The sequence below is a fragment of the Taeniopygia guttata genome, chromosome Z (assembly GCF_048771995.1).
Source record: "Taeniopygia guttata chromosome Z, bTaeGut7.mat, whole genome shotgun sequence".
Classification (NCBI taxonomy): Eukaryota; Metazoa; Chordata; class Aves; order Passeriformes; family Estrildidae; genus Taeniopygia; species Taeniopygia guttata.
The window spans coordinates 11,379,393-11,407,252 of NC_133063.1; the positions used below are offsets into that span (position 1 = coordinate 11,379,393).

At 37.8% G+C, this 27,860-nt stretch overlaps 1 protein-coding gene and 1 long non-coding RNA gene across 3 annotated transcripts in view; both read left to right on the forward strand.

The window, feature by feature from the left end:
- The window catches only part of AUH (AU RNA binding methylglutaconyl-CoA hydratase), a 110,865-nt gene extending 106,895 nt beyond the window's left edge, over positions 1–3,970 (forward strand). Inside the window, exons 8-10 of the mRNA XM_072922031.1 lie at positions 70–120; positions 1,898–1,945; positions 2,780–3,970. Of these exons, the coding sequence (XP_072778132.1) occupies positions 70–120; positions 1,898–1,945; positions 2,780–2,857 (177 nt within the window). The 3' untranslated portion in view covers positions 2,858–3,970. The remainder of the gene's footprint in view (positions 1–69; positions 121–1,897; positions 1,946–2,779) is intronic.
- A 2,282-nt stretch (positions 3,971–6,252) lies between these two features.
- LOC140681752 (uncharacterized) overlaps positions 6,253–27,860 on the forward strand; it is a 46,574-nt gene continuing 24,966 nt past the window's right edge. For both annotated transcript variants that reach the window (XR_012052886.1, XR_012052887.1), the window contains exon 1: positions 6,253–27,678. This is a non-coding gene — a long non-coding RNA (uncharacterized lncRNA). The remainder of the gene's footprint in view (positions 27,679–27,860) is intronic.

Here is a 27,860-nt window from a genome sequence, read left to right on the forward strand (position 1 = left end):
TTTGCAGACTCTTCAGTTACAAATCTTGCAGGTATTGATGATTTGTCAATAAACTTTCTCTCATTTTAGGGACCAGTAGCAATGAGAGTTGCGAAACTGGCTATCAATCAGGGAATGGAGGTAAGGATCTCTACTGTCCATGAGAGTCGGCTGGAAGTCAGGTTGGCAACAGCTGTACTGTGGTGAAATTCTTTTTCTAGAATTGTTTTTATTTTATCATTCTGTAGTCTTTCAAAGCCTATTTGGTTAAAACTTTCTAAAGAATGAAATGTAATTTTTTAAATCTCAGAGTCCTGAGATGCTGATTTCTGTAACAAGGCTTCGTAACCTCAAGAGTAGTGTACTCTGCTAATTATTAATAGTAGAAAGTAAACATAAATTACTATGAACAACTTGTGTTTCAAATCTCAAGTGGGAAAGATTATCAAAGTCATACTCTGTTAAGTTTGTCAAGCTCTCAGTGTTTAGTAACTAATAAAGTTAAAGGCTGAAGGACATATTCTTTTTTTTTTTTAATAGTTTAATAGCAGTTAGTGTTAAAATTGTACCTAGAACCTGATTTCATGTTTGATTCTGATTGCCACTCCATTGCCACACTATTGACCCAGCTCTAAACCTCATTTAAAATCCTCTCTGGATGTGTGACTTACTTTAGGTGTACATATCCTAATGCTGAGTTCAGCAGGTCTGTTCATTTTTAGAATTAGGCTCTGCACCAAGACACCTTGTGGCTCAATCTGATACAAGGGAAAGAGGATCATACCATGTGCAGCATCTGAATCCAAGAAGATGAATTTGTCTTTTTTTCTTAAAAGTCACAAAAGCAACTAATGAGCTCAGCAAAGCATAACAGCAGTAAGTGGTGGCCTGAGAGTCAAACTCAGATGCCATTGCACAGAGTATGTTAGGTTTCCACAGCAAGTAATGGTGGAATTTGAAATTTATTTCAATACCCAAGGTTCAAAATGCTACAAGCTAAGTTATCTGACTACCAGATATAGTGGGTTGAAAGGTCTAAATAATGGTGTTTATAAAATTAGGGATGATAGGGTTAGATGAACTCTGAATGATCATCTCTAGTTCAGTCTTGAGGCCCAAGACAAGATCTACTGTATCAAAACCGATCAAGCCAAGTTGTTATCCAAGCTGTTGTTACAAAACTGCCATGGCGCAGATTTCATGGGTTCCTTTGATAACTTATGCTATAATAACTTATCTCCCTTTGAAAACTGCTTGTGGTGCATAGCCATAGTCCTTCCAGTAGTCAAGTGGAGAGCAAGTGACTTCTGTAGCATTTGGTGCTTTAGACAGATAGAGAAGTAGTGAGGCCAAAATTCAGTCTTTTCAACTGCTCAGGACAGCTCACAAAGAAACTAAATGTTTTAAAAATTGCTGCTGCTGCTGATGATGATGCAGGACAGACATGGTTCTCTTTATTTTTCTGTTTTAAACCCTTGTGAACTTGAATTTGTGTTTATTTTGTGGCATGCTATACTGTTTACATGACATTTTGAAGATACATTGTTTCAGAAAAAGTTTTACATAATAATACAGTGCATCTTTTCCTCTGTAGTAAATGAAATTATTATAAATATAGAGGTAGCTAATGGTTTTTACCTAACCATATGACTCATAGTAAAGAGCAGACATTTTGAGTGTAGTGAATGCTAGTTGTATGGCTAAATCAGGACTCTGTTACAAAAATAAGCACTCTTAGCACATGTCAGTATAGCACTTCTATATTGAAGTAGTGTAGAAGAACTTTGCAGAAGTATTTTAGTATGTGGCATATAAAAACACAATACTTATGTTAGCTGTGAGCTGTAATTTATATATTATAAATAATATATAATAAATTTTAAAATTATTGTAAAAACCATTGTATTCTTTTCCTCAGGTCGACTTAGTAACAGGTTTAGCAATTGAAGAAGCTTGTTATGCTCAGGTATGTAAATATGATTACATGAAGAAAACAGAAAACAGGCTTTGTTGATGCCAGTTTTGATGAAACATGCAGAAATTTAACTAGAAATTACTTTGTGATTTCTTCTGCAAACTTTTAGGCATTTTATTTAAACTTCCATCTGCTTGGTGTGATTTTGTAAGGAATTTAAGGGAGGAGGTGCAGTTCAGGAGACATCTGTACCAATCCTGTTAGGGTGGAGGTAGCGAAGCAGTACCAGCCGTACACCTAGCCAGTCACACACTGCCATGCCAGTCCAAGGACTGCCTTGCTTTTGCTTTCTTTTGGTTTAACATTAAAAAATATGAAGGACACTTCACTAACATGTGCACTAGTGGCTTGTGTGCTAACCAGTAAAAATTTGAGACAAACCTCTTTGACAGTGAATCTTGGGAATTATGTGTTTGAGATTGTATGTTCTTGGACTTTGAGACAAGATTTTAATGATGGAAATAGAAGCATTAGATTTATATTCTTATTTAAGATGTGGTAATCAGAATATTAATCTTTTTCCCCCTCTCAAAAACCCAGAATTGAACCAACAAAAAAAAAAACCCCAAGAAACTCAAACTCCACTTTCTTCTCTCCCTCTACCCACGCCCCCCACACCCAAAAAAAAATTGTTCATCAGCCTTTTGTCATGCCCTTGAAGTGTCTGATACATTCCTATATCTGACTATATAGTTTTAATTCTTCTTTTGTATTATAGCTTTTCTGATGCATCTTGGATGCATTGCAGAACTAAGATTTTATGAAAATATTTTTCTTGGCATTGTTTTTGGTGTCAATAATGAATTGTTACTCTGCTCATTGCAGACTATCCCAACAAAAGATAGAATTGAAGGCCTTCTTGCATTTAAGGAGAAGAGACCTCCTCGCTACAAGGGAGAATAAAAGAATCTGATGCCTTTAAAATACAGGGGGATAATAGCACTTCTATGAGGACCATTAAGGTGCACTTTGCATCTGCACCTGGAATATCACAATCACCAAAGTAACAGCAAATCATACAGATGTTACAACATTTTGAATGTGTCCATACTTGTACGAAGCCAAGATAGAAATGTGTGTCAGCTCATGCTCATTACAGTTTCTGATGGTTGGTCTGTGTAATGGCAAAGTCACAGGTTCATGCAGCATTTTTAAGATTTCACATGTATGAAACATACCATTCCATGATTGAAAAAGCTCTGTAATTCTTTACATAGACAAAATGTATCTGTGATGTTAAGCATTAATCTGCTATATCGTTTTATCAAAACAAAAGCAACTACCGAACACCAAAAATAAGAAATTGTACCAAATATGCATTTAAATGATTCCGTATATCAGTAAAAATTATATTTGAGTATTCTATCAGAATATCTATATTAATAAAGCTAGGGGAAATGACAAGGATTATAATTTAGAAAATTGCTGAGCTTTGTTTATTTTACTTACTCTATCCTAAGCAAAATAAAATCCACTTTAGCACTTAATGGTGTCCTTTTGATAAAGTTGTTGCCATTATATTAATTTAATTGTATTAAATGAACACATTTTCGAGGCCAGCCTTTAATTATCCATTCTTGTATGTTAAACCTGCCTTTGTCTTGCATTTTTCCAACATATCAGCTGATCAACACTGTAATGGAACTTTGTTTCATTTGCCCCCGTTATTTTAAATTTTTGATGATTGTATTAAAGATGGTTGTGTGGGGATATGACCAATGTGCTGTAATAGAACCTAGAATTATCTTAATCTTCAGAATATTCCTTTTGCAAGTTTTGTGAATGTGTATTTATATACAACAGGGAAGATGTTGAAAGGTTCTTTATTTTGTGTTGGCCTCAGAGTTCTTTTCATGCATTGCAAGAGAAATGCAGTAAGTTTCAAGGTAAGAAGACTTGTGATTCATACTGTGTATTTGCAGTGGATGCAGCATATACAGCAAATGTCTGGAAATAACCTCATAGAAAGTATTTTTGTTAATTTGACTGGAAAATAAACATGGCTTAGCAGTCCAAGGCTGTCTTTTTATGTGAAAACAAATTTGTTTGTGTTGGGTTACCATTGGCTCATGAAACTTGTGCACACTTTGCTGTTTCTGCAACATTAGCTATGGTCACCGTCCATATCTATGATGATAAAGCAGCTCATCAACATGAAATGACAAGAACTCATTTAAATCCATATTTAGACATATCATTACATGTAAATTGATTATGACTGGTAGAGCTCACACTTTGTTGACTGGTAAACTTGCTGAGTCAATCATTTCTTGCACAATAATTTGCAAATAAAGTATTGGTACTTGTTTTGATAGTTATATAAAGCCTAGAGGGTCATTTTCTCATGTTTTTGAAATGCTAACATGTAATTTTCATTTTTACTGACTACAAAATAATTTTGTTAATGGGAAAAAAATATTAAGCATTTGCTGATGGGTTTCTGTTGCGTAACTCTGATATACATTCTGGTTATTGAGCTGCCTCTGTTTCTACCAAACACTTATTAAGCAGCTTCAGTAAATGTCTATTTAAAAACATCTAATAACTTTGAATACTGTGGCCTCTGACTGTGTAGATTCATGCCTTTAACTAGGAGTTTCGATCTCAGAAAATAATTTTACTGTCATAGTGGTCCCTGCATTCTTTTTCTCATAAGAAGATAGCGTCATATCATCAGAATTTGAGTTCCGTCTTTGAAGTGAACAGTTTGAATAGTATTACAAAGTGAGTATCAGTACATCAGTTTTTAAAGGTACTTTAGAGTGCTGTTGAACTAGTTCTGGAGGATTTTAGCAAAAGATGTGTTAATAATTTACTCTCTCATTTATTAAGTGACATGTTATGATGGCTGCAGTGCTCATAATTAATAGTAGTATTAGAACTCTGCTTCCATGAGAGGGTTATTTGTAACAAAAATGCTCATATAAAAGGCTGACTTTTCCTTATGAAAGGTATGATCTGGCAAATCCTCCTTCAAGCACTTAGGCTCAACTCTTTCAGTTCCTGGTAAAGTGATGCTTTTCTCCATAACACCTCATGGATGAGTGAGCCCTGGTCTCCACTGGTTTTCTGAAAGGTTATCTCATGGTCCCTAGACATAAGCAGATTTTTCTCCTGCTTCTGCTGAGCTTCAGTGGATAGTGAGTTCTGCACTTCACTGAGTTGGATATTGAAAAAGTTGTAACACAGGTAGGTCCATTACCTATTATTAGTTATCAGCTGATAATGCTCAACATTTGTAAGTTCAGTTTACTGAATTGCCTAGAAATTCACAGTTTAATGCATAAATTAATGTGTGACTTTATATAACACATTTAATTTTAGGCTTTAATGTAGCAAATTATTTATATTTTCAATATAAAGTAACTCACATTCTTAGTAGTTTTACAGAATTTCTGAATACTAAGTATCTGCATGGCTCTAGTCAGTTCAGTGCTTTTGAGTTGCTCACCTGTAATGAAAAAAGGTGTGTTTTATTTATTCTAAGATTATGTAATGAAACAGTTAAGTGCTTTTGGAGATGTTTTCAATGGAGCCTTTTTATGACATTTGCAGTCATTGAAATTCTGTCAGTTTATATTAAATTAGTCATAATCCTATATCAGTGTTCATGTCAATTCTTTTCTAGAACTGCTTTTAACCAACTATATTTAGAAAAGTAAACATCAGGATCATTCTCAACTGCTTCTTATTTTACTCATTCATTGCTCTTTGATACATTTAATAATAGTCACGTTTATTGAAGAGATCAGCAGAGAAGAGGGCAGAATATCATGCTACTTGGAATCTGCTTTTGGGAAGCTTAGGGAGTAAAGGGGTTTTGGCACTAGTATCACTTCACATACCCAACCCAACTCATAGCAAAGTGAAAAGAGTAATTGAAATCTTAATTTATCACTGCATAGTCTTTACTTGCACCTTTTTCATTCAAGAAAATCCCTGAAAATATGTCTGCTGAGATTAGAGAGGGGATTTATTTAGAATTTTAAGAAGTGTACTTAAAAAAAATCATTGTTCATTTGAGTGGTGTGCATTGAGCAAGATGTGCTTTCATGTCTCATTTGTGGAATTTTAGCCTTGTTCTTGAACCTAATGGCACTGCTGAAAAGCTATAGGGCTTCATTTTCTACTGAGGCTGATACAGTCTATGTACTCAAGGTGTGTTAAAGTTCATGATGATGTGGCTAAGATGTTATTTTTCTGCACAATTCTAGAAAAAGAACTATCTCCAAAAATGAGAAAAAGAAAATGGCAAGCAGATAAACCAAAAGAAGAGTTGTTTTCAGCTGAAGGTAATAAAATTTCTTTTGTCTACTTTGTGGGATTAAAATGACTTTTTTTTCTGTTTGTGCCCTTTTTTCCTGTTGGCTTTTCTTTCCTCTGAGTCTCAGACATAAATGTGCAGGGAACAGTTTTAAAAATTTCTATGGGCTGTTTTCACTTTAAGAACATTGATATTCTATAAGCAAAGTTAGTAGAGTTTAAAAAATTTCCTGAAAGTTGTTTGAAAGATGTAATCAGAAATTACTGTGTTCTCACTAAAGATTAGGTAATATGCCTTTTTTATTATAGATTTAAGTCATGCTCTGTTTCAACCTTGGAACACAGTTGAATATAAGTTTCTCTAGTTATGCAGAATATGCTGTGTTTACACAGTGTGTTCATTATGCTTTATAATATATATGTGTGGTTATACTGGCATGTCATATGCATGCATGTGTATGTGTATATGCGTATGTAAGTGTGTACATGTAAATAAAATTATCGACTGTCAGGCAAGACCAAATATATCCCTCAGGATGTGATACTACTATTCTGCTTCAGGAAGTTTTGAATTTGTTTATGCAAGAGTACAACCAGCAAAAGAGTGGACGCCAGACATCATGTACCACGACTGCTTCAAGTGGGCATACTTATTGTGGATTCTGTAGCACAGAAATTCTGCTGCAGAAGCACACAGTATGCACGTGTGTTACCGTGTAGCTGGTCATGTACATATGGTAGTTCAGGGCTAGAATAAATGTAGTAGGAGTCAATGTGAGTACTTAAGTTTCAACAAAGGTGTGGCATTCAGATAGCACATTCTTCCCAGTTCTAATAGCATTTGCTCCTGCAGTTTGGAGAGGCCTGCAGCAATCATGAGCAACTCATTAATCAGCCACTGTCACAGATTATAAGATCAGTGTCTACCCCCCTTAAATAAGTCTAGACTTAGATTTCATCTTCAGCTTTTATCTAGTAGATAATTCTTCCAGGGACACTCATTCACATGGGAAGAAATATGAAGTATGTTAAAAGAATTTATTACAGAGGGTGTGAACATTCTGTGTCAAAGCTAACTCGTATTTGCAATACTTGAGTTCAAAATAGTACATTAACCCTCTAAGGCATAGTCTATACATGTATGTTTATAAACTCTTCAAAGTTCTGGCTTGTGAGTACAATCCTTTGATTATAATTTCTGAAGCATATGCTAATAAAGCTTTTGTAACGTTAAAGAGCTGAGAATATGGTGAAATTTTCTTGTTGCATAATATAACCACTTTCAGAAGAACATAGAAAGTTTGTTATTTTTGTGAGGAACTTACACATCAAATTGTTGCTTCTTTATTCTGGCAACTGCTAATTGATTTAACATTTTCCCTTAAGCATAAGGGACTTTGTGATATCATCTTTGGCTCAATTCTTTTTAGTATGTTAAAAATTCTGATGCCAGTTGTACAAGTTTTTTTAAAATGTGTCTCTTCCATCCAGCTTAGAAAGACAAAGTTAAAAAATGTAATTGTGAGGATAGAGCTGTGAAGGTTATGTTTTCATGACTTATAAATGTTAGTAATACATCTGTATGCTTGTGTGAAAAGAGTTTGACTCTGCATCTTTTGTGTAATAAGTCTTTGCTGCTGGGACTGTTGTCTTCAAAGCTGAAGTATTTTTATAAATGCGTGTGAGTATCCCCAGCTAGTGACCCCCTCAGGTGAATGGTTCATGTAATCCTGTAGTTATCATCTTTTGGCCAGTCTGTCCAAGTAGAGGTGTAAGGAGAAGAAAGCCAGGGAGCATGTTTCTAAGCAGTGGGTCTTGGAAGAGTGTATATGAAAGAGGTTTGGTAGGGTGGGTTCAGGCTGCATACTTAGGTCACAGTCATTTCTAGTATCTTCATGAGCAGTGCCACAAAGTAGATCTTTCTGTATTGGTCAGTTTCAGCTCCTGAATTCTCTACCCAAAAGACTAGTAGACATTGTAACCTCCAAACGCGATTCCTAGAGTGTCTGTATAACATATGAAAGGAGGTGGGAGCGACAAAAACAGCGTAACAAGAAGGATTCTCTCAAAGTTACTAGTTCATAAATAACACATGGACATGGGTTTTTTCCACTTTGGGTGGAATGAAATTCCTGTCTCCATTTTGGATTTTAGAAATCTTAGTTGATATTAGTCCTTTTTCGAAAAAGTGAAGAGGATATGCTGTTGTGCTTCCATCTGTATAACTGCTCAGTAGTTGAAGGACTCATGAAACACAAAGGAGCTCAGTTTCTCCTGTCTCCTTTCACTTAATTGACGTGAGCCAAAATTTCCTACTGTAGTGACCTGTTCACTGGATTCTTTGAAGTTATGCATGAAGAAATTTCTCTACTTTACTTATCTATTCTACAAGTTAATTTATTGGGATGTAGAGATTGACATCCAACTAATATTTTATAGAGGTAAGGTTCCTTGCAGTTCCCTCATGCAGCAAGTATCACACTGGTTTTATAATGGATGCCTTAGCAAGGATAGGAGACCTGCTTACTTTGCTGTTTTCCCCAGCATCTTTTTACAGACTCCTGTCGCTAAACATGAAGATCCTTAATGAGTCAGACTCAGATGTGGAAGGTTTAATTCATTAATCCCAAAAGGCCTTGGATACAGCATTTTCTAAGTGCAGTTGCCTAATATCATCACTTCCTAATGCAAAATCTCAGCAGGAATTTTGAGAATCTGAATTTTGGACTAGGACATCCATGTCTCTGTATAGAAATGTCTTAGTTTTGTGATTGTGCTTTACTCTTTAGAATTCTTAGTTAAGCTTGAAAATACTTCCTCAGTGTAAGCAAGGGATATCAGAAATCATTTTTCAGACATTGATACCATATCACAGATCACATAATGGAACTGAATTGCTGTTAAAAGGTGATAATACTCACAGATACTGACTACCACTGTCTATATTAGCTCTTCGAAGTAGAAAAGACAGACATCAGTGAGAGAGAAGGAAACACTGGCAAGTGAAAGGAGAAGTGATGTTGCAGCAACAGTGGCATAGCTACAGTTGGCTGTGCTAAAATAGTTGTATGAAGCTGGTTATTCCAGCTCAGTAGCCTGATTCTGCCAACAGACACAAAATAGCTGTATACAGGACAGAGCTTTTGATCACATTCTGTGTGTGTGTGTGTGTGTGTGTGTGTGTGTGTGTGTATATAAGATATAAAATATACGTCCATGTATCCACTCTTCTTCCAGCACATAGTTTTAAAGTTATTCGTAGAAGCTTTTCAAGCATGAATTCAATTTTTAAAATAGTTCACTCAAACCACATCCCCACAGGTATGTGTGTTGAGAGTTACAAAAACATTTTGCCCTATACGTGTTTTTATATTTCGTATAATTACAGCATATTTATCTGAAGTATTTCGCAAGTATAGTTTTGTGTAATACTGGTAGGAGATTAAGTAATAGCTGCTTACTAGCACTATTGCACAAGAACATCAAATGTAATAATGATGTTCTGAGATTTGAGGTACCAGGCATGCTTTTGGCTGCTTTGCTCCTGTGACCTTTATGCTCTTCTGGTTAGTACAGCAGCCCTGTAACGATGCACATGTTTGCCTTTACACAAATGCCAGTAACCACTTGAGCAGGGCACTTGATTCCAGTTTTGATGGGCGGTGCCTATAATGGACAACGGTAGCATATCCAAGCCAAGTTGGCTATCTTTGTGCTTTACGGTGCCAAAAACTTCAAAGCTTCTTCCTTTTAGAACTCTAAAGCAATACAAGTTTGTGTTTCTTCCTATCATCAAACTTAATTATTGGCAATAAGCAAATGCTGGCAGAAGCAGCATATCACATGGCTCCATTTCTGCTTTAGAAAAGGTCAGCATATGGCATAAACACTTTGCTGTATTATGCAGCCTTGTACTCTGATCACATAACACATGCTTCAGAAAGCATTATGCAATGCTAGACTCACTGATTAATGACTGCTTGCACAAGAAGTTTTTCATTACCCCGAATGCTAGCATCCTGGGAATGATTAACTTTGTGACATAACTCTCATCACATAAATATGGAAGATTCAAACATAGCCTCAAAATAACGTGTTTCAGAAATAACTGAACACTTTGCTGCTTAGTACTGTGTACAGTGTTTGATTAACAACTACTTTAAACCTTCAGAGTTGAATAGAAAAGCCTATTTGTGAGAACTGAAAACAAGATTTATTTCTAGTGTTTAAAGTTTTACCCAAGATGAATTTTTGCACACAGCAGCATCTCATTTGCAATGTTTTTCCTCTGCTTGTGTAAGTTTGAGTTTCCTGAGAAAAATCTGTGCCAACTATTTTCAGTTCAGCCAGTGAGTTAAACAGAACAAGTCAAATCTAGCCCTTCTTTAGACCAGCAACTGCATGTATGTAAAATGACTCAGTCCAGTGTGTTCAGTAGTACAGTACATACAGTTGTGTGCTTAAATCAGGATAGTGATAGCTCATTAAATTCACAATAATTGCCAATGTTCCTGCAGGCAGAGTAAGAAGGCAAAATGTGGTCCTGAGTGAAGAGTCTTGCAAGCTTACAGCCTGAACATTGCTACACATTCATATTTAACATTTTCATATTCTAAATGATTAATCATGCCATGTTCAAATTATGCAGATTCCTATGTTAAAAAGTGTCATGACAGTACATCACTCATATTATCATCTTCAGGATGTACAGAAGAGGAAAAGCCTATAAAAAGAAATGTTCCTTACCATATTCCCTCACATGTAAAGATTCATCCCTGAAATAATTGCTATAAGCTATCTAAAAAATTGGTTTTGAAGTAATTGCTACAAGTTATCCATATTTCAAGAGCTTTATTAAGGAGAAAGTCAGTTTGCCTGCTTGGAAATTCAACATCAGTGTTCACAAGGAAATATCTATATTAAACTCCCACTTACTAATTTGCCTTTAAATGTCAGACTTAAAAAAAAAAAGAGACATATGCTTTTTTATGATTCTCTCTCCTTTAAGTAATTCTACTCATGAACTGCCACATTAAATAAAGCTGCTTAAAGTCCTTGTAATGGGGGAGATGGTTTCGGATGTCACCACATTAATGCATATGTGCCATGTCTTCAGAATTAATCTTCATTGAGAAAAAGTACAGAAGGTAAACATTGACCTTCAGCTTGTTCACTTTAGTTTTTGCCTTTTCCTGCATTCCAACTCCTGCAAGCAGTAGCAAAGGCTAAAGGAAATGGCCTCTGACTAAGCATTAGCTAGCAGCGTGCCCTCATTATAGCTGAGGGCTCTTATTCTCGCTTAGCCTACGTGCAGAGCCAGCTACTCTTTCAGCTGTGATGACGAAATGCCATGCATTTCTTCCTGGAATAGTACGCAGATAAGAGGCCACTTGTTATGCTGAGGTTTCAGATGAACTCCACTAAGGGTTTCAAAACACTCTATCACAATTATATCAGGTTTCTTTAGCAACCAATTCATTTCAGACACTTTTAAGATAAAAAGGGAAGAGATGTTAGTTTATTTTCCCTTGTGGTTTCACTGTTTAAACTTTTACAGGATATGACTGGATAGTTTATACACGGTCTGAATTTATTAATTTTAAAGAAAAATAGATTAAAATGGCTCTGTTTCTCTCTTGAAATTCACATTATTTGTAGTCCCCTATGTGTACTTACAACTTCAGAGAAGAAAAAAAAGTCTCATGCCTCTGATATGCTGCTAGAACAGTCCTGCTGTGCAGACTCAGTTGTTGAGTGCCTTGAACTTATTCTGGGTCCAGAAAAAGCTGAGAGTTTTGAGAACCTTGCAGCACAAAAGGTTAATCCTTTGTCTTGGGGTTGGGTTCAGATTCTAGGATGTGTGTGCAGAGTACGAGCCCAGTTGGCCCTAGCACTGGTGGGAAAACCTGTTTGTGAGATCCTGCAGCCTTGGCACTCATATAGGTGATTCCATGCACTAACAAAAGCAACTTCAGGGGAATCAAACAAATCACAAAAGTGTCTCAACTGTAAAAGAAGGAGGAACCTATGAAGTGCTTGTTTCAAACCAGGCAGTACCTTTAGAAACAGGAATAACTGTATGCTATTGAAGAAAGGAATAAATTGTCTGGAATAAGGAATGGATCCTATGCAGGTTAAATAGCTTTCTTTGCTCATCCATATACTCTAATGAAACATTTAGAATCGGTGGTATGCCCAATTTCCTCTGCAGCTGAATAGCACTTTAGATAGATGTAGTCAGTAGGAGTAAGAGTCTTATGATGATAAATCTTGAGTAAATCACAACCTAAATAAGTATTTAATATGAAAAAAAAAACTAACCCAACCCAAAATGGCATCTCTCCTTTATCACTTTCCCTGCAATCCTCAACATTTACTAGTATCTCATTAACTGGGAACTAAAGGCTCAATTCAATTTCCTTTTGAGACAACAAAATTTTCTTTTTCCATTTACATAATGGAATTTGGATCAGGTCTTGCTTCTGTAATCTTATTCCTTTAATACTTTCCAAATAAATGTGTAATTCCCAGTGAGATCACTATGAATCTTGGCTATTTGTAATCTGTTCTTTCTTTTTTTTCTGCAACTGTTCTTCAGTAAAGAGGGTCCCCTTTGAAAATGTCCAAAGACACTAAAGTTTTCAAACCTGCTGCTTGCCTTGATTACTTTTTTCTTCTCTTTCTTGGAAAAGGTCCTTTCTTTAGTTAGTGACTACTAATTCAGAAAAAGAAAAATAAGTAATTTCCCTCATAAATAAAATATTTCTTAATTGTTTACTAGAAAGAGATTATTCTTGCACATTACTTTGAAGAATTCCTGTCGCTGCCAAAGCAGGATATACCAACAAAGCATATGTTTCTCTGTGACTTTTCTCTCTCTTTTTGTCAAAATGTTAGTCTAAATACTGTTGCTACAGTGGTCACTAGCAGGCCTTTTAAGTATTAGACAACTCATTTCACAAAAATTCTAATCCACCAAATATAAATATGAATAATGGATGTCTCCTTTTTTGAACTGTTTTTGTTGTGAACTTTTATTTTAAATAACTACCATAAGACAAACCTGTTAAAAAATTATATTTGTTAAATACTAATACTTCCAAAATATTTTCATTTTGTAAGTTTGCTTATTATTCATCCTCTGTGTCTTTTAACGTATCTTGCAGTATTTTATCTTGTTTTCTATTTTAGAAGATTTAGTCTTATTCTCTGAAACAGACATTTTTTTTAACAGAATATCATGGGGAAAAAAAACAAACCAAACTACATTTCTTGAAAATGATACTAAAAAGATGAATGCTTTTCTGTGGTTCTAAACATTGAAATGTTTTAATATGAAATTACTGCAATCGAAAATTTACTGAAATCACAGAACTAAGGAACACCATCCCACCAGCACACATACTAATGAAACTGGTTTTCTCCTCTTCTTTAGCCTGTGCCACCTTCTGACCATTCTTTCATACAATCTCTGCTCCCACTTCCCCAACATTCCCTGCTGAGGAGAGGGGATATGTGCCATCTAACCTTGGGTATGTGCTGTTTGTGTCTGAAGCCCTCACAGAAAGTGTGATGATCAAGTTGTGGGAGTTTTGATTCAGAAAAGAAGTGGAACAGGGACTTCAGCATGAGCCTTTTTTCTTTCATCAAACCACTTTTCATGGAAAACTAGTGGATCCTCCTTTTCCACCTTTTTCTAGCTCAGTTTACATAGTGTAAAGTTAAACAGATACAAGGGTCAGGACTGACAGATAGCAATGGTACCATGTTATTTTCTAAGGCTATTGAAGCATGGGTAGAGCATAGGAGATAGGGACCAGGTTTTCTCTTGTTGAGCAGTAAGTCATCCAAGCTGTCAGAGGCATGAATGCTGAGGATGGAAAAACTGCTGATAGGCTTCAGCCAGTGAGAAAGTGTCCAGAGCCATTTGAACTGACATAGTGAATCATTGTTAGCAGGATCCAAAGTAGCTGGATGCAAACAAGTTTGGATTTCTTTACATGCATTTGCAAATAAGGCTAACATGCTAATTGCAGAACAGCTCTAATGGGCATTAAAAAAAAAAAAAAAGGTCTTTCCCACCTTAACTAAATCAAAATTGAAGAAAGAAATGGGGAGAGTCTATTGTGCTGTAAATATCAGCAGCTTTATTCTAAGTCTTAAAAGAAAGCCATAGCAATAGCACTTGCTAGTCAGTCATTCACTACTAGAATGTAAACAGTTTATGCTGGTGATAACTGATAAATAGGTATATTGAACACTTACAGGGGTGTTGTGACCCTGCAGTATTGTTTGATGAAATAAATTATGTTTACAAGTAACATGTGACTTTCAATCCTGCTGTGAAAGATCTGAGAGTTTGGAGTAGGCTTTTTATGCCTATTATCTATTCTTCAGAGAATTATTTAATTCCTAGAAGCAGATGGTGATTTTTAAGCCCAGTGCTATTTTGGTATATTATAAAAAAAGAAAAGAAGCCCTAAAAATAGACCTAGGTTACCATATCCAGCAAAAAATACGTTGTCAGCTCTTTACTCTGCTGTGCTGAAAACAAATCTGTCAGCAATTTCTTTGGGTTAAAGTATCTGAGCACTGTGGGGGGAGCAATTTTTGTAGTTTCCTGGTGGGTTTTGGTTTGGTTGGTTGGTGGTTTTTTTAAAAGAAATAATTTAAAGTGGTTTTGTAACAGAGTACATTTAATGCTTTATATATCAAAAAATTACCATCTGTTGTTATAAAAGACACTCTACCAAATTGATGAAACCTATACTCCGGTTAATTTTGTGGATCAACTGCATGAATTAGACTTTAAGTCTGAATCAGTCTGAAATCAACATCTTCAACTCTGATGGAACAGACATTAAAAATCAGCCCATTTTCTGTAATTAACAAAATGAAAATGAGAGTGACAGTTATGCATGCAGAAAAAAAACAAACCACTGGTAATGCATCTGAGTCAAATAGATCTCTTATGTTTACCTTATAATTTAATACATTTCTTGTATTAAAAGTGTGGTTTGACAAAGTTACTGAATGGGAAATGAATAAGACTTTTGGATTCCCTCTGCAGGTGATTGACATAACAAGGGACTGAGAGTACAGTATTTTCAGAAGTATTTTCAGTGTTAGATGATTTTGGCATAACTCTTGGCATAAGGACGAAATATAAGGGTACAGGTAAAATAATGTGGTATCTGTTTTCTGTATATCACATGAATGTATTCTAAAAGGATGGATGCAGAAAACCAAAAACAGCTCTCTAAGGTAGGTATTTCATTTTAGTGGTTTCAGTGCAAAATATTTTGGCTGGCAGCATTTGTTTCTGAGGTGCAGCTCCTTAGAGCCAAATCCTGTGAAATATTAAGAATTCTTATTATCTTCTGGAGATTGGCAATATTAATAATTCCCCAGATCAATACTTTACCTTACTAATTCAGTGCTGTGAATGCTCACTGTCTATCTGGAGGTGATGGGGTCAATGTAATTGTGCATCATCCCAGCTGACAGTATCAGCTCCTTTCCACTAACTCCTGAGGAGGCCCCATGGTTTGATCCTCATTCACATATAAGTTACATGCTTACAGCAAGCAGTGTGGCACTTCTTGTCAGAGTTCAGCATATGCTCCGTTGCAGACCTTTCTTCAAGGCCTCTGAACTTCAGCTGCAGTGTTTCAATTGGAAAAGCTCTCTCTGTAGATAGATTATCAGTAACATTGGCAGCCATGGCACTGGAATGTGGAATCCATTGGGCTGCTCACCAAATTAACTGAAGTACTCCTGGAGAGAACCTCTAGAGCAAGCAGGCTCTCATGTAAAAGCAAGGTGGGAGAAGAGCTTCTGATACACTCAGAGCACTCTGTTGTAGTGCACTTAGTACACTCCTGTGAAGGTGCTGTGCTGAAGACCCTGAACTCTGCCCTGACCTATGGCTTCAGCTTTCAGATCCATCTCACACTGCCCAGCACTGATGTACAGTGCAGCATGAGATCCTGCCCAGAGGAGCCTGGTGCTGCTTGCTACAAGGACAGGTAGATTGCATGTGCATGACATCAGCAAAGTGTGCTGGGGTCATGGAAGTGCTGTAGATTACAGACCACTTCAAGGAATAGTCATATCTGGTAATGTGTATATATATAAATACTCTGGTGTCAGTTTGTTGCTTTGTGTTTCAGATTTATAACTCTGCAGTAATTGGTGCCACACACATCTGTGTGTTTGCCTATGTTGTGGAATCACACTGTGGCCTGACCTGGATCTGGCCCTGCGCAGAACCCTAGGACTGAGTGGACAGATTGTGAGTTAGTGGGGGGAAACAGGAACCACATGAAAACAGTCTTAATTTCTTTTTAGAGTGGTGAACTAGTAAAATTTTGTTCTAAGAAAGCCCTTCTCTACCTTTTAATCTTGCACAGGCTTGACACTTTCTGACCACAATTATCACTGTCTCAGTATTATTTACTAAGGCTGATCCTAAACCTCCTTGTCATGTTCCTTAGCCTCCAAACACTGATATTTCTGTTGCCTTTCCCTGCAGTAACAAATTAATTCCTTTCTCACACCAACTCTTTGCTGAATATTAAAAACCTACCTTTCCTACACAGATTTGCTACCCCACAATCCTGAGATGAGAGAATCCGTGGGATGATGGAAAGTGTGAAAAAATGCCTGATGCTGCCACAACAGGCATGTGATTAACTGTGATGCTTGTGCTGAGGCAACAAGCAGACTGGTGCTTAAGGGTTAACTTCCCTAGACATAACCACATGATCTGTGATGATTTTGTGATAAACTTTTGGTTAGGCAGTCAGCCACTGTCTTTGCTGAAATAAAGAAAAGAGGAAGATGAAGTGTGAAACTGCTTTTCGTGAGAATACTGTCATTCAGATCACCTTAACCATGATGATCTTAGAAGGAAAGAAGTCACTAAATAAACAAACTATTGTGTTCTTGGCAGTATGATTTGCTTTGCAAACAGGAACATTTGGCAAGTTTTTACATTTTCTCTTCAAGCTGATTTGAAAGCTGACGAAAAGAATCAAAATCAAGGTTGAGGATATTGAGTTGCCCTGGCCTAGCTGAAGTCAACAAAATTTACATGTCTTAGCAGAAGAGAAGACAAGAGATCTACCTCCCTAAAAAAAAGCCACAAATATTGGGTTTTAAGATTTATAAAGGGGTCTTCATTTGAAGAGAACAGGAAATGAGCAGAAATTAAACTACACAGGCCTTATTGTACCTAATATTTTTTTTGATAAAAGGATGTAGAGTGATGATAGGTATGCTGTTTTGTGTGTTTATCTGTGTATCTGTATAAGCACAAGGATATAGAAGTGCTTTTCAACAGCTCCAAGTCTCCACTATCTGTCAGTATCTCCAGGTGCACTTAAGTCAACTGAATCCTACAGCCTTAATTGCATAACACAGACATATTACAAAATATTACCACACCAAGATCGTTTACATAATTTCATAACAAAAAGAAATACTATTACAGAACATTTTTACCCTTAAGGGAAAACTACTAATTATTTTAAACACTGTCTGTATGTGTGCTTGTATTTGTTGTGTTGGGCTATATGAACCTTTTTATGGAAAACATAGGGGTGGATTAAAGCAGGATCCATGGGATACAGCCCCAAGGTCAGAGGAGTTTCAACAGACGAGAATGTCAGAAGCCATGCGGGAACTACCAGCACGATTGCTTATAATGAGCTTATTGGGCTCATGTTGACCACTTAAATCAAGGGGAAAGCAGCTCTTTTGGAGGGAAAGATTATCATATGCATAGTCTGGACTTTAAGGAAGAGCACAAATTTGGGTCTCCAAGTGGAATCCAGACACTGGTGTGAAACATGCATTCTCTAGACTGCACGTGGATTGCTGGCTTCTGATACAAATTAATTCAGTTACCTATCCCCTCTGTTCAAATCCATGTTTGTTTCTTGCTGTACTTGTCTACTCTGCCTTTCCTTGTTGACGATTTTTTCAGTGTACAGAATTTTGGTGGGTTTTTTTCATGACTGGTGATAAGAAGACCTGTGTTCTTGTTTCTGCTCATATGATTGCTTCCAAACTTCATTTAGTGACCAAAATGGAGAACTCATCGCCCTCAGGTGGGTGTCCTACCCATCTAGGCTCATTTTTTTCCACGTGTTCATCATGTCCCATACCCACACCGGTGATTTGCTGGTCACTAGTGCAACTTCAGTGGTTTTGAAAATTCGGCCCTCTAGGCTGAGGCACCACTCAGGAGGCTTTCCTGTGCAATGAAGACCTAAAGCACTTCAGGAAAAGAGGCAATGACTTATGATTATCCAATATCCAGGGTAAAAAGTATATCACTTGCAGCTGTGCTGAAAAAGAAAATGAAGGAAGTGATGAGTATTATTTTTTTACATCAGGCTGACCCAATGAGTGGAGTAGATGTACACTGACATGTTGGATTCAATCTGTTCATGGGTTGATGGAGGAACACCTGGCTTCTATGTTTTAAGATAAGGGCTTGGGCATAAATGAGGTGCCTAATCAGCTTGATCAAGAGAGTTTTAAGTTATTCTGGAATGCAGAATCCAACACAATCCTGTAAGGCTTCAGGCGTTTTCATGGAAAAGACTAGGGCTGAGCATTTTGGGGTTTTTAGTTCTGAGGATTTTAAGATGGATACATAGTTCTTTTGTTGTCTCTGAGAGTCAGAATGTACTTGAACAAATGGGATTTGCAAAATACTGGGTTTTATACACACTTAGGCCTGTTTCTCAATTTCCTGGTTCCCCAGAGAAGTGGTCACAGCATCAAGCCTATCTGAGTTCAGAAAGGCTTGAGTTCAGAAAGTTTTGGGACAATGCTTTCAGGCACATGGTGTGATTTATTCTTGGGTTGTCCTATACAGGGCTAGGAGTTGGACTCGATGATCCTGATGGGTCCCTTCCAACTCAGCATATTTTGTGATTCTGTGATCCTAACGGGATAAAATATGATACAAAAGACTATCTGCAAAGTGCAAGGAACTCTGCTAGAAGACGACAGTGAAGGCTGGTATACCGGTGGGAGGTGTAGCATATTGTGACAATGGACCCTCAAGATTTTTAAGTTGAAACATGCATATGGTCTGGACAATATATTTTTAAGTGCCTTTTAGGCCTTTTCATTCTTCTCTCCAGAATTCTACATTAATGCAGTGAAACTAAAAAATAAACCCCAGAAACCCAAACCAAGAAACAAGTGATACTTGGGATATTCCGTCCCTGTCTCCTTGAGACCCTTTATTCTGTGCCATTTTTGGGACCTTCTATCGCTTTCATGGAACAAGGGAGTGTTCTCAGGGGGCAAACCAGGTTCTGGATGACAGCCAAGAGGACACTGTCCTGAATCACCTTTTCGTGGTTCCACTGCCTTAAATTCTCACCTGCTGAACTGGAACGGGGGAGTTAGCTTGATGGAATGGAAACTTTACTGTTAGTCAGAGGAATTCCCCTCACAGGTCAGGAAGTCCCTTCTTGGTCAAGTGTCACAAGGCAGCTTGGGAGCAAATATGTGCTCTGCTGCCATCTTTCTCCTCTAGCTGAATTCTCTGTTGAGAGAGGGGTCTTTATGATATGTTAGATAGATTTGGCCTAGAACTTAAGGAGTGACACTAGCAGTCAGGATACAAATGTTGTTTCTGCGCTTGCTGTTCCATTGCACATGCAAAAAAAGAGTAATACTTCACCCCAGGATGTCAGGACTTAATTCCTGTGTGCCATCTTAAGCTTTCTATTTCAAAGAAAAGTAGTAAGAACTGCTTTAGCAGGGCTGTGCTGGGAAATAGTTTGTGCTTGTTTTCATTTACCTGTTTCCACGTAACACAGGCTTCTTGTGAAATACATCAGAAGATGTTGTTATAGAAGTGCACGACTAAAAGTTGCATGATTTGTGGCAGCTAACACCATGCAAGTATTTTCCACACCTCTGATCTATATCTTAAAACAATTGCTACCTTGTGGGTCTCCAAATACCCGTCTCCCAAAGCTCCTTCCAGGTGCCCCCAGATCTCGGCCAGCTGCAAGACAATATTTGACTGGCTGTCCACTCAGAAGTCAGGGGGCTTCCATCTGTCTGACCATGCGGGACATATTTTCACTAAGTTGTAACTTGGTGTACCATGTCTGACCTGTTTGTTGTTCAAGCCTGGTCTATCACATCTTTCTTTCTTTGCTTACCCTAAACACAAGCATACCTCTGCAGATAGGAGAGGAGAAAAAACTCCAGGATTGGTCAAGTTACCCAGAGCTACTAACAGAGAAGTCTTTATAAAGAACTTGCAATTGCAACTGCAGCTGGTAGTCAAATGGACTTAACTTGTGAGTGATTGAAGGGAGCTAGAGATGCAGCAGCTGAGAGGAGGTCTTGCTACATAGCACATATGATGTGCCAGCACATACCCACTTTATTACCATTCCTCTGAGTAGGCTTACCTTACAGTATTCTTTGAACTGACTTGTAGGGCTGCACTTGTGAACTGTTTTAATAATCAAATAGATGACACCTTTGCATACAATTGTTTCTATTATCAGAACTTTCATCCCTGAAAATTAAAATATAATAGGTGTGTATATTAAAAAATGTCACATAACATATGACTGTCTGTGGGTCAATGCATATATGCTTCTGTCTATTTAATAGCTGCAAAGTTGGAATTCTCACAAACTGTTGCTGTTCTTTTGTTATCCAAGTCCTTTTATATTGGAATTGCGATGTACTCACAGCTAAAGTTTACTCCCCAGGTTATAAAAAGGATGAAAATAATTCTTGTGCCAGTTTGTAGCTGTATGTTACTAGGCTTCTATAACTGGCTTAGGATAGCACAGCAAAAAATAGACCCATCTGTGCTTATATGCTAAGCAAACACTGTTTCACAAAAAAAATTAATTAAATTATAGATGGGATCTCTGTTGTCATTGTTCTTCACTTGCAGCCTCTCTAGACAACTCACCAATGCCACAAGCAGCTCTTGTCTGTGTGGCATTGCTTGAGCTGCTAACAATATTCTGAAGAAGAGTATCCTGTGCAGTGCACTTGCATACTTGTATACACGGGTCTCATTTACATATTTTTCTCTTAGATAAAGGGTCTATTTAAACAGTATAAATGCTGTGTGGTACATAGTGTTTGATAATTTTAGTAGATATCAGTGGCTTTAATATCTGGAATGGCTTAATTAACATTCAAAATTAAGTATGCCTTAATTTTAGCACTAAAATTTTCAAAAGAATGGGCAGAAGCATTCTTCAGGTGAGCATTAACTGGGTGTATACTGAGGTGATGATTACAGAAGGGAGTGATATGTAATTCTGTGAAATACATGTGCAAAATCTACTACACTTCTATATGTTTAGAATGTCTCTATTATGTATAGACATCAATATATAATAATGTAGTCACATATATATCTGTGTGTTTATCATGCCCTCATGTGTGGAGCATACTATAAATTTTTTTTTATGAAAAGAAAACAGCCTCTGTATCAGACTTTTCAACTATCTCATTAGGACCAGGAAGTGAATTTGGATACCATGTGTGACATGTCTAGTGTAATTGCTAAGCCCAACATCTTCCATCAACACCAAGACTGGCAATACCAGAGTAATTCTAGCTTTGAAGAGCAGCTCTGTCAGTGTGGCAAAGCCCTGCCTCTGGGGCTGGTAGAACAGTTTAATTCCCATGATTATCCTTTTGGGATTGTCTGCTTGAGAAGGGTGCCCAGCAGTGATGCTTTTTGGTCATGAACTGATTTACCTATTTTGGCCGGATTGGAACGGCAGAGACCTTGTGTGTGTGAGTTACTAAGTTCCAGCTATCAGGCTTCACTCAGAATGACATTTCTCAGGGCTAGGGTGTCTGTCTTCTGACTTGGGCCAGCCATTTAGCATTTGTAATTGTGATGTCAGCTCATTTTTACTCAAATTACAGCCTCAGCAAAACCCGAGTGCATAATCTGGAAGCTGGACTGTCATTTCCAGAGAAAGCATCCTTTTGTCCACGGTAAATATGGAATACAACATTTTTGAGTGTTGTCACTTTCCTTTTTCAGTCATCATTGCTTCTTTGCACTCATGTAGTCTCACAATGAATAAAATGATACTGCTGTTCTTCATCCTCCTGCTCAGAAGGAAGGAAGATCAGGAAGTTGGGAAGAACTGGTAAAGAACACAGGGAAAAATTCCTACCTTTGGCTTGAATCAGTGGCATAACTGTCTGGTTTGAATTTGTAGATTCTTGGCTGTCTCTAAAAGTAGAACCTGGCTGTAGAGGTGGTGGTGGTACTTTTTGAAAGTAAAGTCTGTCTTCCTAAAAATAAAGTTAATTTATCAGTGTAAGCACTATGGAGTACCAGCATGTAATCTTCTCCATCTCCACTGGAATTCAGAACTGTCATTGGTCAGGATGAAGTTGTGAAACCCAAGTGGATATTTTTAGCAGATTTCAGTATAATGGATGCTTATAAAACTGAATTTTGCCCTGTCTCACAGGGCATTTTGTCTTTGTCCTCTAATGTTGTTTTGAAAACAGAATGAAGGAAATAATCGGTTTGGTTATTTGTGACACTATTGAAAGACAAAAGTTGAATGGAAATCAAAGTATACTGAAATAGTATTACTTGTACATGCACAATATTCCGGCTTGTGTTAGTTATTCACAGTGTTTCCTTCTCTGAAAAGCCTAATACTGAAAAACTTGTGTTATGCAAAAACTTATGTATGAGATTTGACTTTATGTGACTTGACAAACTGTGGAAATAATATCAACCGTCCAGCTGATAGGACTAAACTTTTTTGTGCTTTGTTTAATTCCCCAGAATTAAAAAGCATCTTAAGATTTGAAAGTTAATTTAAATTACTTCTGACAGGACAGAATGGGTAGAGTTAAGATTAGAGGATAGGTCTTAGATTTGTGTCACCTTATTTCTTTCAGCTCCTCCTTGTGTCTTTCTCAACCACAGTATTGTTCATATCAGTCAAGGTGGATTTATCTGTGATTATGCACTTAAGTTCCATTAATAGAAGGATTTATTTTTTGTTTGTTGTGGCTGAAAAGATTATATAATTTCTGGACCTGATCTATGTGGCACAGTGTATCATAAATGACTGATGCAAAACTCTGTGTTGCAGTGCTAGAAGTTTCTGATATCTGTGACAATTTGCTTAAAACATGTTAAAGCGGTCAGCAGTACAAACTGGCCTTCATCTGGATTCCCAGAAAGGAATATTTGGCCGTGGTTTTATTATTGAAATATGGTTCATCAGGGTTTTACTGATAGATCTTTAGCAAGACAGTGTCTTGGTGTTGCTGCTGCCTAGCATGGTGTACTGCCCCTGGCTCACCTCACCTTGCAGTGACCCAAAGTGTCTTGAAGTGAAAGGCAGAGACACGCAGCAGCTGACACTGTGTGATACTGGGACTCTTTTCTGAAACTAAACCTAGTCTAGTTTTCAGTTTTGAAGGACATTTTGCTCTAGCACCAGAAGCATCTTGGAAACAGTGGAGTCCATATAGTTGTTCTTTGCCTTCCTAGTGTTAAGTGAGATTAATTTGAAGGCAGGGGAACTGCTGATTCTGCCTTAGGCTGTCTTCCAGAGCAGACAGAACTGGTTCCTGAATGCTGTCTGTCTCTGTGGCTGAGGCAGTAGTGCAGGCAGATTTTTGGGTTACCAGTGTGCTGGAAACCTGTACTTCAAAGCTGATGTACTGGCAGCAGTTTAAAACTGAAGTCTGGTCATCCATGAGCTCTCTGAAAATCAGGGTTGCTTTGATTGCTCTTGTGACAGACAGCAAGATACTTTTTTTTATTGCCAACTCTGTAGTTCAAAAAAATCAATATTTTCTTCAAATAGAAACTCTTAATTTACCACAACACAGAAAATGGTATTTTTCTAAAGATATCTCACAAAACCAATGAGCTGTGGCTTGTGGCCTTGAAGTCTAGGCTTTTATTTCCTCTAAATATACTCTGTTCTGTTTTCTATGTGTCTGTCATGTTGAATAAGTAACAGGCAGTGGGCACAGAACCAGGACTTGTGTCCCATGTATCATGTAAAACAAACCAGGCAGCTCTTTCAGTTGTGAGGCTAGGATGCCATCAGGGCCTTTTTCTGCAGTCGCAGGGCTGGAATGGAGATGCTGGAATGCTGAGATAGAGATGCAACAAGATGTGATAAAGAGTTTTCTTCCTACATATAATATGGACTATTCTAGTGGCTGCTCAGTATTCTCTGTAAAGCCAACCTCACCTTTAAAAATTCTTGTTGCTGTGTCTCAGGTTCCTCCTGAGCCATCCTGCAGTCTCCCTTCTCTGTTCCCTTCTTTGCTGTCCTTTACCAGTGTGGCATTCTGTGCCATCATGTCCAGGGTCCTCCTGGTCTGCCTGTCCTGGTGCTACAGCTCTTCTCAGCGTTGGCACCAACACTGGCACACTCAGGTCTGCCTCCTGCCCTTTCTCTGAGCTGTGCCACAAACTTGGCATTGAGTGCTCCCTCAGCAAGTTTGCCAGTTTGACACCAAGCTGTGTGATGCAGTCACATGGAAGGGCAGGAATGTCATCCACAGGGACCTGGACATGCTTCAGAGCTGGACCTGCCTGAATCTCATGAAGTTTAACAAAGCAAAGTGCAAAGTCCTATGCCTGGGTTGTGGCAGTCCTAGACACATCTACAGGTTGAATGAAGTGATTGAGAGCAGCCTGGAGGAGAAGGACTTGGGGGTGTTGATTGATGAAGCCAGCTACATCCTGGACTGTGTCAAAAGAGGCATGACCAGCATCTCAAGGGAGGTGATTTTTCCCCTCTACTCTGCTCTGGAGAAACCCCACCTGTGCAGTTCTGGTGCCACCAAGATAAGAAGGAGCTGCTGGAGCAAGTCTAGGGGAGGCCACAAAATTGATAATGGCACTTTCCCTATGAAGACAGGCTGAGAAAACCGAGGGTGTTCACCTTAGACAAGAGAAGGTTGCATGGAGACTTCACAGCAGCATTCCAGTATCTGAAGGGGGTTTACTGAAGAAAGCCAAAGAGGAATTCATGATCTGCAGTGACAGGACAAGGAGGAGCGGCTTCTAACTGAAAGAGAGTGGGTTTAGATTAGCTGTTAGGGAAAAGCCTTTACTGTGAGGGTAGTTGTCCAGAGAAGCTGTGGATGCCCCATCCATGGTAGTGTTCACAGCCAGGTTGGACAAGACTTGGAGCAACCTGGTCTAATAAGAGGCAATCCTGCTCATATCAGAGAGGCTGGAACAATATGTTCTTTAAGGTCCCTTCCAGCCCAAGCCGTTCTGTGATTCTGTGACATTCAGGTGCTCATAGGAGCCAATGGCTGATCTATGTCATGCTCTGCCTGTGTGCTGTGTCTAGGAGAGAGAGAGAACAGGATGCTGTCTCGTACAATTTTCTATCCTGACATCTTCTCATAGAAATAGATTTGACTTATTCACCAAAGTAATGCTACTACTGCAATTTAAAAGGGTTATTTGTAAAAGCTCTCTTAGATTATTTTGGATCATAGTTATGAGAATACATTAGAAGGTTCATTTCATGCTACACCTTCCTTAATTCAGGGCTTATTTTATCTAAATGTGTGGCCTATCTCTTCAAAAGCATGATCTGGCAGCTCTCAAAGTTGGTGTGCCAAACTTTTCCAAATCTGCAATTGAACAGCTATTGCTTTATGGGCTGATTAGAGATACCTTGCTCTTGGGACAGATAATGGTTATTGAACCCCTGAACAGTGACCCATGTGCTCATGTCCTACCTCTACCATTCGTGTTGTCATCTGCTGGTTCTTGCAGATAAGAAAAAAATAACCTGCTCTTTTGCAAGAAAAATGCATTTTGTGCATGTTTAAAGAAATCAAGTCTTGTGAAGTCATCTGCCAACAATGGATTGAATGTAATGTTTTAGAGGAAATTCTGCAAGATTTTTTTAAAAGATTAAATTCTTTTTAGGTTACATTAAAATTACTTACCTGTTGAAATTAAGAAGTACAGTTGATTATTTTATTTCTAGCTTGTGCTTGCTAAGTACCTAGAGGGTAGAATTTCAGTGAGAGTTAAGTGGATCCCTTTCAAAAAGTAGCTGTTGATCTTTCCCTCTTTTGCCTGAGTTTCTTTTGCCTGAGAAGTGAATGCCACTTCTCAGATGTTTTCTGTTTTGATTCTTAAATACTCTGATAAATGTTAGGGTCTGTTAAGTTTCAACTTTCTATTTTTATCCATTAGTAAACAGTATACCAGATGTGGGTGTGAAGGACCCAGAGAAGCTGAGGGAGTTCTGCTTTTATTCAACAATTTTAGCTTTCATAACTGAGCATTTCAGCTCACTTTGTAGGGTTGTGTATGTGCTGTTTTGGGGTTTTTTAAGAGCTGAGAAAAACAGGCTTACGCAACTTAGTTTGCATAAGTGCAGTGAGTCATTCATATTTTATTTTTGCGTGCTTCTGTGTGTGTGTTGTATCACTTTATATAACCTGTCTTTGAGAAAGTACTACTGTGAATAAGTACTACTAAGAATATATTTCTCCTATAAAATAAAAAAAGAAATATGCCTGTTAGGAAGGTAGCTGCTTTTTGGTGATGTCTCCTCATAGATACTTTTCTCCAGGAAGGCACTTTGGTGATTCTTCCTAAGGCTCTGGTTCTTCAGTGGCAAAGTTTATGATGTGTGAAGAGAAGGCTAGGTAGCTCTGTGCTTTCCTTTTTGTGAGCAGACCTGAGAGGAACTCCACATGATAATGGTGGTTTTACATGTATGTGTGTACATATATATATATATATATACACATATATATATATATATATATATGTGTGTGTGTGTGTGTGTGTGTGTGTGTGTGTGTGTACATATATATATATATATATATATACCCTCATATACACATTATACACACACACACACACACACACATCTATATCTATTGATTATCTATCTATCTATCTATCTATCTATCTATCTATCTATCTATCTTTCTTTCTATCTATCTATCTATGAGATTCAAGTGTGTGTAGTCCTTTCAACAGCTGTAGCTTCTGTTCCCTACCATCTAGGGAAAAGTGGAGCTTCCAGAGCAGTGTACTCAGTGCATTGCTGAAATAAATTTGAGGCTTAAATCCTTCATATAGCTCTCAGACAGGTATCCTTCATCAGGCTTGTTTACAAAGAAGCTGGAAGGCTTCATCTTTTTTGACACTGCTTCTCTGCTCTTTATGATCAAGCATACCGTGAACATCTGGCTGCACAGGGTCTATTATTTGGAAGGCAGTTAAAAGTATTAAGTGTCAGTACTCTTTAAGTGCTAAAATTGCTGTTTTATTTCATTTTGTGGTTATATGTTTCAGTTGTGTTTTTCTCTGACGTCTGATGGATGATGCTGTGACTGTGGCATGGAGCTCACTGTTACTTTTCCCAGAAAGGAGGAATGTGGTTCATGGTGCAGAGGTGGGTACATAGGTCTTCTTGCCCCATGCTCTTCTGAGCCTTGCCACATTTCTCCCCCCAGCTCTCTGCTGTACCATCATGTTTCCTGATGTGCATCCTCTCCATCCATGCTAGGAATCCCTGCTGGCATTGAAAGTTCTCCACAACAACTTCATGCTGATTACTTCCATGCACGCTCAGAA